The 12261-nt window shown below is 30.3% G+C and overlaps 1 protein-coding gene and 1 long non-coding RNA gene across 3 annotated transcripts in view; one reads left to right on the top strand and one right to left on the bottom strand.

Annotated features, from left to right (window-relative positions):
- Nucleotides 1–216: 216 nt before the first annotated feature.
- Nucleotides 217–9928, top strand: LOC121119422 (uncharacterized). The gene is made up of 3 exons (XR_005864755.2): nucleotides 217–414; nucleotides 503–856; nucleotides 9837–9928. It is a non-coding gene; the product is annotated as an uncharacterized lncRNA (long non-coding RNA).
- Nucleotides 9331–12261, bottom strand: part of LOC121119421 (protein TANC2) — a 98880-nt gene continuing 95949 nt past the window's right edge. For both annotated transcript variants that reach the window (XM_040714084.2, XM_040714085.2), the window contains exons 7-8: nucleotides 10733–12245; nucleotides 9331–10672 (exon numbers count right to left, since the gene is read on the bottom strand). In XM_040714084.2, the coding sequence (XP_040570018.1) occupies nucleotides 9988–10672; nucleotides 10733–12245 (2198 nt within the window). In that variant the 3' untranslated portion in view covers nucleotides 9331–9987. The remainder of the gene's footprint in view (nucleotides 10673–10732; nucleotides 12246–12261) is intronic.

The following is a 12261-nucleotide window of genomic DNA, read 5'->3' as shown; positions in this document are numbered from 1 at the left end:
ACTCTTTCAAAATACCTAAATTTTGCATTAGTCTTTGTACTAGGAAACTAACTACTTTTTGTAACAACTGTAATTGTATTTTTATATTATCTAATGAGGCTGACTATTCACGGATAGACCTTAATTAAGGTAATGATATCCCTTTTTATGGTGACATATCTACAAAAAATACTGAATTATTTGATTATATTTAGTGATAAAAAGCAGTATGACGATTAAAGTATAAACAAATGTTTCAATATTTGCAATAAAATCCTGCTTCAGTGTACAATTGGAATCAAACACGTATTCATTTTAGGACAATTAATTAAAATTATATCCATATTTAATGAAACCTATTGGAATCAATATGGGATAAAAATTGGCTTTGTTTGTAATAAAGCATGTGAAAAATAAACTGGCCATTTGATATTGGTAAGAGTGATTTATCATAGCTACAATAATATATTATAATTTTTGTATTTTTTTGCTCGTCGAATCCATATTTATAATTATTCCCTAGAGATGGAAAGCTCTGAAACTCAACTCATTAATCACTTAAAATCATAAATCTTATCCCCAAAAAGTAATAAGGAGATAGTTTCTGTTCTGAATGTCAAATACATCTACATAACTTAAATGATTTGTCTATGCTCTTAATTTTTTATGATGCATCATTTCCAAATTGTTAAGTAACTATTTAGTTATAGTATCAACACCTACAGAAAAATGTTTGAATCATTATTATAAACGATTTTGGAAATCAGGGGTCCTCAATGCTGTAAACTGAACATCCTCCTAACTGCTTGGATTATAAGAATTGATTCAACTCATTAACACCACATCTGAAGCATTATCTTTTGATCCAAAAACGCAGGTCAGTCAAATTAAAGAATAATGGTTGTTAAATGGTCAGTCAAATATTTTTTTTAAATATTTTTTAACTAAATAATTTTCTTTGTCAAAAAAATATACTGTTTTAGTAAATTTATATGGTTTGACGATTTAATTAGGAATTTGCAATGATTTTTTTGATCATCACGTCCGGTTTTTGAGAATTTTCGATGATATATTTTTGGAAACAAAATTTTGTTAAGTTTAAGCACTGAAACTTTTCAAATTCCGTATAAAATGTATTTAACTAATTGATTAGTTAAATTACAAAATATGAATCCTAAAATTATACATTTTGCTTTATTTTTATTTGAATTTAATTAAAGTGGGTCGGATCAAATGGGTATATTTTATTTTTCATTAATCACTTTTCATTTTAAAGTATTATAAAATTTTCTTTTAAATACATAAATGTAGCCTTTACTATGGGTTATCGTTTCATCAAATTGATATAGTTGATTGTATTTTTTTTTTTTTTTTTTTTGGGGGTAATATATGCTTTAAAAATATGATAAAAATAATTACACAAATTAAAGTTTTTTAAACTAAAAAAAAAAATATATATATATATACAGGTAGAACTTTTTGTCAAAGCTCTTTAAAGCCTAAAATTTCAGAAGCTTTTAGTTTTTGTTTCATATCTACATTAGTTTCCCCATAAATCACATTTTCTAACGCGGGGTCAAACGGGGATAATATAATTAAAATGAAATTAATATATGGCTATGTCAACAATATATGTGGCTCTCCTCCTAAATTGTTTTGAGCCTTTCACTCCAACAGATTTTAAGCCAGACACAAATGATTAAAATATATATATATGTATTTAAATATAATTTTAATATTTTCCCGTCACCAAGGTTAATAGAAATACAAGATTTTTAATAGTGACGTGAAATAGTATATAATATTACTATTAATCATATAATTTCTATAATTACATGCTGTTAATATATCGTTGTTATTCTCTATGACGTCAAAATCTGTCTATCTTGCCCTGCAGTCCTAACGGTACTTCAAATTGAAAATTCTAGCTAGCCCGATTACATGATGGTCTAACCTCATATTTCTATTAACCTTGCCCTGTACTACTGAGTTTATAAATTTCGAAGGTTCTCCTTTTTATAGCAGTAATTCATTTTCTTCTTCCAAAATTATAAAAACAGGCAGCAGATGTACCATATTTATCGCTCCCGCCTTCTCCTGGCGCTCTTATATATAATCAATCTCTAATTATTACATTAAAAGATGTGATTTAATATATATCAATGTTGCTCTCATTCAATGTCGTGTATGGACTAAAAAATTCGAATTGAACGTATCTAAATTTGAAACCGTGGCTTATAGTAATAATTTAATTTTAAAGACAATAAGTATATTTTTAAGTGTATTTCATTATTTTTCATTTTCAACTAATATCTCAAACTGTTTCAAATTGTCATTTGTCAAATATATTTGTATCTACTTTCTCCCTATTAGGACTTTAAATATTCTCCAAATTATATCTTGCTGATTTTTAAATATCCTTCATATTACATAAGAACTGTCTAATGTAATTAGATATGAGTACTCCCTCAATTTTTTTCTATAATATCGCTAATTTAATACTTTAATTAAGTGATAATGCGACGTAATTGGATAATAATTAATCATATATTGGTCTCCATATTTTAACGTTCCCTTCAGTACCGTTCTAAATACTAAGGCAGCGTTCAAAGCAGGCAGAAAAGCTGTCATATACAATAAACTTTGATAAATGACGTCATCCTATATGTATACCAGAGCATTAGTCCGCTCAAGAAATCCTCAGCGCGCTCCTACTCAGTTACTAATTTTATTAGCGCCCTCTCGCTCCTGCTCAATTAAAAATGAGCTTTGCTCATGTTTTTGTTTGTATTGGAGTATTTGAATTTGACAGCTCTTTATGATAGTAATTAATGTTCCGGAAATTTATATACTCGTATAAAACTGACAGATCTCAAATGATTTGACTCAATGTCAAAAGTTTGTTTGTTTTTTTCAAAGTTTTCATCTTTTAAACTCTGGCATCTATCTTTAAATAATTGACCACCTGTAGAAAATATTCTCTTAAGGGTAGCTCAGAATAGTAGTGTATAAATCAGAATGTAATATTTATGCTTGATTAGATCTAAAGTAAATTTTGCCAAATATTCAAATATCTTTGAATAATAATTATTAATTTGATAGAATTCACATTTCCGCATGTAAATAACATAATATTAAGTGCTAATGGGTAGTACAGTTTGTCTTGAGGCAAGTTCAAGTGTTCCGTACGATTGATGACAATCAGATTTTTTGATGTTATCTCATAAGATGCAGAAACAGAAAAACTGATACAATTTCTTTATAAATGAGCTAAAATTCGAATGATTTTATCACTCTTCTAAAATGGCAAGAACACTCCAGCTCGTTATTCAAAACTATGAGCACGCTCCTTCTCTCACTCAAGAATTTGGAGCACTGCTCACTAATGCGTTGATTTCTTCCAGTGCTGTAATCATAAATCTATCTTCTATAATTTTAATAAGTCTTAATAATGAATAATGCCACTGACTTCTACCACGCTAGAATATGATTGGTTGTGTGTTTTGCTAAAATCTGTTTGTCTCGCCCAACAGTTGGCACGATACAACAAATTGAAAGTTCTACCAATCCCGATTATATGATGATCTCACCTTGCTTACACCGATGTCATATATTAAATAGTACTATCAGTCAGGGAGTTATATTATTTTGACGAACAATCATAATATGAAGAATGAGCATAATTTTATCATTATTTCAACAGAAAAGACCCATTTAATGTATTTTATATTAATAAACATGACATATTTTGACTAAAAAATTCAAAGGGAACATCAATTTCAATCAAAAATGAACAATAATGAGGTATACACCTCATTTATTTATATTTTATGGTGAAAAATCCTTATGGATATATGTTATAAGCTAAAATGTCCTGAGGCAAAATAACTTTAGGTGAAAGTACTGGATACCAAATATAAGTAAATAACGCTCATGCCTACTGATAAACTAAGGTACTTTGTCATAATTTTACTGAAAATGATACCTTGTAGAGAGTGCATTAAAATTTGAGGAATATTGAGGATTGATACAGCCAGTCTATTTTTAAATTATAATATGATATGTAATTTTCAAGATTTTCCCGTCTTTTTTAGAGGAAAGTTTGAAAGATTCTATGAAAGTAAAAAAGATTTTGTTAAATGTTTGTATTGCTGTAGAGTTCCGACAAAAAATTTTAATAGTTATGTTTATCTTGGATTATAAAAATTAAAGGACTTCAATAAAAATGAATCAATACATTATTATTTAACCTATTTAAAAACAGGGTTTTACAGAAGAAATATATTTCTATCATTTCTTATAAATAGTTTAATTTTAGGTGCAAAAGTAAGAAAACATAGTTTATATATTAAGAATTTTTATACGAATTGACGTATTTTAATAATGCAGATCATTCCATTCTATTAAAAAAAAGTATTCGGTAATAAGTGACTTTAATTGATAGTTTTATTTAAAGACGTCGCAACAATTTTTCTAAAGGTGACGGTTTAATTTCATTTTCAAATTTTTCTTCTGACATCCCACTTTTTCCGACACAAATATTCCTGTCAGAGTGTTACCAATGATTACTCTTATAATTTATAATAAAAAAACAGCAATGAAATGTGATTAAAATGCTATTAATATAATGGATGAATGTGGTATTTAAAAAACAATTACGTAGTGAAGAATTCATCATAAGAATTGATAACTTATTGAGCCTTTATTAGCTTTAAAATGTATGTCAAGGACAAAGAAAAGTATATAAATTTTCAAAGCTACGAGGTTACGTTATTTATTAAATAAAAAGTTACGTAAAATTGAAACAGCTAACATCTTTTATATTTTGTACATAGATAAATATTTTTATTTATTAATAAAATATCACCTTAAATATTAATCACTTATCATTAATCAAAATTCACCTTTTCTTGGCGTATGAGTTTTATATAATACAATAGAATTATTACTTTTAGCACTTATCTAATGTATACAGTCATATACTAATTCAAATTAATTACATGAATATTTATGGAAATTGGAAAATATGTTTTAATTTACAGCTCATAAATCATCATAGGAACGCTTATAAAATATGTATTATTGTTTTTACTGCATTTGAATTTTTATAAATGGACAGTTTTTCAAAATAAAATTGTGTATTGTTCTAAGAACGCTACTTAAGTATGGAAGTAATGGACCGGAGGAAAAGTATTAAAGTAGATGATTTGATTGGGGCTAATAACATACACTAAATTATATTTGTGTTGTGTCTTGACGAGGGAGAGACACAAACTTATTTATAGTTGGAGAGATCCAGGATGACCGAGAGACATGAGGAGAAGAAATCACGTGGAGGAATAATATAACACTTATTTATCAGATCATGTGTATTCTTTATAATACAAAACCATACTCTAATTTATTTACAAAATACATGACTATTTATACTACGTAAAATACAGTGCTTTTAATACATATAAAAATAAAATAAAATACAAGAAGATAAGAACAAGGGGGAAGGAAATATGAAATACATTACAATTTGTCTGGGATTACTATTTAAAATGATGTACATAAAACTACGATAATAATATATATATAGGTACAAGACAAGTAGACACTACTCCTAAAAAAGTTCCTAGATTTACCCAAGATACTTAGAGACACTTACTATGGGGGGGGGGGCAAAGTGAAGGAGTTTGGATGGGCCGTCTCCCCCTAGTGTAAAGAGAATAAGGGCTACTACGTCACGACAATAACGCGATATTATAGGTCGGTCTTAGGAACATAGTCTCCCTTGTTTTTAGATTGAATGGTTTTTTTCCCTTAACTAATCTTTCCCTAGATTCCTTTACGTAGAACTAATCCCTATGTCATACTAATAAAAGTAAATAAAGCAATGGGGATACACAATATGTCCCTTATAAATGGTTCTTCAATCCTAATTCTTAAATTAAATACAAAAATATAAGAAATATATATAACATAGGTCGGTATACGTCACATTGTTATCGTCATCACGTGTAATCACGTAACATTTCCCCCGTCGATACCTTTTTGTACCACGCAACCTTTCACCTAAAAATAAACAGAAAAAGGTACATAGTTAGCCAAATAAGTCTATCACACCATTTATCTCTTAAATATTCCCAGACTTTAACCGTCATATTATTTCTTCCCCATTTTGTAAATGAATTACATATAATTAAAATCTACATAGTATTTTATTCTATACTGTATTATAATATTGTTTAATAATATCTTATTAAGAGTAGTTAGGACTAGTTATTATCTTGCTTCTAATGAAGAAATAGCCCAAATTTCTTCATAGAAATAATAAAATGGCCAATATCTATATAATATATTATACTAGCTAAGGATTACCCGGCGTTGCTCGGGCTAAGGAAGGAGAGGTAAATCATTTAGAAAATGGTCAAATTAATTAAGAAGATATTCGGAAAATACTTCTATATTCCGTCTCATCATAGCAACTCGCCCCCCCCAAAAAAAAAAAAATACTCTTATTATTGCCTTTTGTAACTTTAGTATTATTATTATGAATATATAAAAAATATAATGTGTTATAAACTTGAGATAACATACCAACATATATGCATCTAAAAAATTGTCTAGATTAGAAGTCTATTTTCTATTTTCTTCAAACAATTTCCAAATCGAAATTCGTGAAGTAAATTGCAAAATATTTTTTTCCACTAATTTTGCATAAAATTAGTAAATAGCATTTATTGGAATCGTAAAAGAAACAGAAACCTACCAATATTTTTTTTCGTACTTGCAAAAACAAAAAAGTTATGAAGAATAATGTTGTCGAAAAAATAACCCTCGCTAACTGGTTCATTTTTACAAATATTGCAAAAATTATATAAAAAAGCGTTCCGGAAATTGAAAATATTTCTGTGAACAGTTAAAGCTTCAAATTTTTTGTTTAAAATGTATACGTTTTGTTGCATTTTCACCGATTTCTTTTATGTCCATAACTTTTTTGATTTAAAATAAGGTTAGGAAACGTAGTTATTCGTATAGTTGTTGTTTGAAACGCCAATCTCTTTTTGATAAATGACTAAAATCCCTATCTAGTCTCCAAGAGCAGCAAAAAACGGTTTTGTTGGATTTGTTTGCTGGGGAGGTTGAAGGAGTGAATTCCGACCAAGACATTTTTCACCTGTTTATTGTTTTCGTGCTTGTTTCCTTACTTGGTTTAATACTTTTTTTCCCCTAGACTCTTTAGAATAACCTTTAGAATTTACTTTGTAGGTTTATCAAAAAAAAAAAAATATATATATACAGATATATATGAAATGGCCATGACGTATCAAGGGAAAATGAGGAATTCACAGCTGATAACAAAATACGTAGGGTATTTTTGTGTAGCGAGGGAACGCTGTGTTCCTCCAACAAGAAACAGAAAAAAAGGTCATACATCAAATGGTAGTTAGCCAAGTAAGTCAATCAAACCAACTACGATTTATCTCTTATGTATTCCCTGACTATTACTGATCGAAATTGATAATCTAGTTTATTTATTTAAGGAATGTAGTATTGGGCATCAAACATATTCTTACTTTGATATCAACAGTTGATGAATACTTCATCGAAACGAAAGCAAATCAATTGTACATCTATCTATATATAGTATATATTCCAGCATAAAATCAATCTGGATACATGACAATCAAATTAAAATCATAAGCTCAACAATAGGATATATTTTTAATTAATTAAGGTAATATAATATCCTCTTTTTTGTACATCATCAAATATTAATACTAGAATGAGTTGACTAAACTTCACGATAACCCTGGAGAAATATTTTATGATCCTAATAAAATTCGACCACTGGACACCAATATAAATTATATAATATATAGTTATAAAAATATGACCTAATATTTGTGACAATTTGTCTAGTTGTCAGTAAGTCTTTTTTTCCCAAAGCTTTTATAATTATTCTTTAAAGTATAAAGTGTGTTCGATCATGAAAGAAGAAGGATTTGTTGGGGAGTTGAGTAAGTCCTTGTTGGATTCGAAATAGAATTGAGGATTGGCATATTTAGAATCATTGTCTTCTCTTTGTTGATTTCCAGGTCAGATTTATTCCTGAACAGCTCATAATGTTACAAGCAATACCTCGCTTCTTCTTTTGATTCGGACTCTGTAGAGATATAGTTGTCGTCTGCGTAGAATGGGCTGGAAATTTTTTTTCCCACCAAATTATATTCCTAGCAGTTTATTATAATTTTTGTCCATCAAAGGTAAAAGTGCCAAGTTAATCAGCTATGGATATAAAGGATCGCTTTGAGGAGCTCCTCTTTTTTATGTTATTGCTTTGGATAAAACTCCATTCATATATAAGAAAGAGACTGCATTCGAAATGCAACCTATGACAATGTTAAAAAGTCATTGTCAAAACTCTCTTCGATATGTTTTAGAATAATTCGATGGCTTATATAATCATTAAGACATTTTGTTTTTGATGTTTTTTTAGTGATGAGTAGAATGGAAGAAGAAAAGTTTATGATATTAGCATAAATATTGAGATAATAGTTCAAATACTTATTGACCTGAGCTTAGAATAGGATATCAGACGATTATGAAGAAGAATTCGCAAAAAAATATATGTATTTATAAAGAGGCAGTTATGTCAATGAATATTGTTTTAAAATTGAAGACTTTTATAGAAATCCCTCAATTCATTCCGATTAGTGAAGTTAGAGCGTAGTCATATTGAAAAACAGTGTTGTTATTGTACAGAGGTTGGTCATAAATATATTGAATGTGTAGTGAGGAAAAATGGATTGCCCAGGACTTCCTCAAATAAATATTATGAAAAACTGCAATGGTATCACATAAATACTAAAGTCTCTGTTAAAATACAATGAGACTGGAGACGATAATGATGTTCTTTTGAGTTAATAAAAATAAATCCTAAGATGATCGAAGCACTTTTAACTGAACACTACTTCATTTGAATGTAATATCATTCACTGTAGTCGACTCCATCTTTTTTTAAAGATTCCAAGACTTTTCTAAGTTACCACGCCTCCGTGTCTTCCTTCTATTTGGTTCGAGTTGAGTCTGTTTAATCATACTCAGAGTCCAAGTTTATGATAAAATAACTGGAGTAACACAGTTCCGGTAGTATCCACCTTCATGGCAATACATCGAGACAATTCTATCACTTTACAGGCAAAATGCTTAGTATGTATGTCACTTCATTATATAGTTATATTATCAATTTCAAGCCACAAAACTGACTAAAAATGTCTGCTATAACCCATTGATACCATAATTATCTATTATTTAAAAATTACATAATGTTTTAATGAAAAATGAAATAAAAAGGTAAAATTCCTGGGTTCTTCAAATCTATATTTCACACTCACAGCCGGCGAATAATTATATATATAAACTAATAACAATTATGGTCGTAATATTAATAAGAAGTAGCATAGTAGAAATACACAGAAATCACTTTCAACTATTCCTCGCATAAAGAAAAGGAGAACCTGGAAAGATTTGTCGAATTATCGTAGATTTATATCAGTTGATATTATTTTTTTTTTGAGAGAGAGAAAAAAAAAAAAAAAAAGTGGCTAAAAATAAATGCTGCTTCGAACTTTGGGATTTAAGTTTTTAAATAATTATTTAAATAATAATATTTCTTGCATGTTTGTAATAGTATTGTAATTGAACATTATTCTAAGTATAATAATATAATATTACTCACAACAAATGCGTAACTAGAAAAAAAAAGAAAGCGTCTTTCTTAATAAATAATTATAATAGTAAGTAATTTTAAATATTTGGACGAACAAAAAATGTAATAATATAATAATTATAGTTTTTTTTTACAGTGCATTCATTCATCGATCAAGTAAATAACAAGAAATCATCCATAATATAAAAAGCGCACTAAAGTTATGTATCATGTTTTTTTTTAAATATATAAATAAAACAATTGCTGAAATACCTATCGATCATAAAGTGCTCATCACGGAAAAACATTTAATTTTGAATCAGAATATCTTTAACGGGTGACGAAGGTAAAGAATTTAGTTTTTTTGGTGTTGGAGATAAAGGGGGAGGAGGATCTTGAGGAGTAGGAGGAGGAACTCGATCATCCTCAATGATTTCCAGAGCCTGGATCTTATCCAGATTAGGAGAGTGAACCTCAGCTACAGTCTTTTTAATAGCTCCTCCAGCAGCAGCTTCATAATTGTTGTTGCTACTATTCTGTTTATTCTTGAGGGTTTTGACTAAGATGGTGAATCTGGTAAGATCCTTGTCCTGAGGCTCTAAGCGTACTGCCTCTGTGAGATCATTGATAACATGATCCAGATTCCAAGGTTTCCCATCATCTGGATTATATGCCTCTGCATCAATTGCATCTTTTATAGCCTTAGCTCGATACCAATAGGCTTGATAGCAGTCATTTTGAAAATCAAGGACTGAGCTAGCTGCATCAATGGCTTTAGCAAATTCCTCATTCTTGCGACGACTACGTGAGAGATTCAAGAGTAAATGAACTTTGACCCGGAGGAATACACCTCTATGCTGAGGGAAAGTGTTCAAGTCGTTGGATGAAGGAAGTCTTTTTAAGGCGTACTCATAGCGATGTGATGAATCTGAAAGTCTTCCTTTGGAAAACAATACATTCCCATCCTCTAAAAGCTTATTTAACAGAATTAACCTACCGATAAAATTATTATATGAAACAAATAAATAATTAAGAGGATATCTAAGTACTTACAATACAGAGGGTTTGCATTTTGCAAGGGTCCACGTGCTTTGGCCCAGTTTTGCTCCTTTCTTCAAAAAACACATGATAGCAGGAACATGGTCACCCATGATAGCTCGATCAACTGGTCGAAGTCCTTCATTATCATAAGCATTTAAATCCGGACTCTCATTCTTCCGTGGTTCCAGCAATAATTTTAAAATAGGAACTAAGCCCAAACTCGCTGCTTTATGAAGGGGCGATTGACCTTCTTTATCACTGATTTCAATGCTTGCATTTCTAGCCAAAAGAGCTGAAACAGACGTGGCTTTGTTAGACATTACAGCCCAGTGAAGAGCCGTGTAACCCTTTGAATCAGTAAGGTTTAAAATATTTTCATCCAGATTAGATAGCAAGAACTCAAGAATGTTAACATCCCCATTCATGGATGCCATCATGAGACAAGAACGCCCATCAGAGTCTACCTTATCCAGTGCCACACTTCCAGCCTTCATAAGTAACTCAACAATGGCCCAATGTCCATTTTTAATAGCTACTTGCATGGGTGTATAACCAGTTAAATTAGTCTCATTTACATTGATTAAACCCTCTCTTCTAAGAAGAATGGCAACAACATAATCGTGGCCATTTTTACTAGCTGCGGTTAAAGGAGTTTCTCCATGAATGACACTATTTCCATTAATGGCAGTTGACACACGCAACAAACTCTCCACTGCATCAATTTGACCAGATATACAAGCAGCAACTAGAGCATTTTGTAACGACTCTTCATCTGTTTCTGATAAATCCCGATAATAGGGAAGGATGTACTCCAATGCCTTAATATGACCATAGTGTGCAGCAACGGAGAGAGGAGTCTGTCCATCAGAGTCACATGTTTTGACATCACAATTATGCTGTAGAATGAGTAAATCGAGTATTTCAGCTGAAGCGTCATCATCATATCTGTATTCCTCGAGCAGATGCATTAAAAGAGGAGTTTGGCCCCTTTCGTTTGTTTTATTCACATCAGCACCAAATTTTAGAAGCAGAGCTACCATTTCGGGATAGTTTTTCCTCGAAAATATTCCAAGTATAGGAGCATTATCAAAGAGTGGAGAGACCGAATTTGGATCCGCTCCACAAATTAACAGTAGGCGAGAAATAACAATATTTGGAGCCATGAGATTTCTAGGACAGGATAGAGCTGCATCAAGATTTTCGGATGCGTCTTGTATAGCTTGTACATCAACGGAACGAATGTATGGATTAATGGGATCTGTTTCATTTACGGATTGTGCGTCATCATTGATGGTAGGTACTACCGATTTTGGAGGACGAAACATGTTGGCTTTAAGTACATGATGTCCCAATTCCAAAGTTGGCTCGGGACCCAAATTGCCCATTTTAATCAAACGACGAGCAAGTCCAGCATGACCCATTCGTGGATCACAAAGGTATTTCCTATCATGTGGATTATTTCGACGAATAAGCCAATTTCGAAAGCTTGTATGACGAAATATAATTGTATCATCATTCCGTATCACTACAAATTTGACAAA

The sequence above is a fragment of the Lepeophtheirus salmonis genome, chromosome 6, assembly GCF_016086655.4.
Source record: "Lepeophtheirus salmonis chromosome 6, UVic_Lsal_1.4, whole genome shotgun sequence".
In the NCBI taxonomy this organism is placed as follows: Eukaryota; Metazoa; Arthropoda; class Copepoda; order Siphonostomatoida; family Caligidae; genus Lepeophtheirus; species Lepeophtheirus salmonis.
Note: the sequence above shows the minus strand (reverse complement) of the source record. Positions and strands in the feature narration are given on the sequence as shown.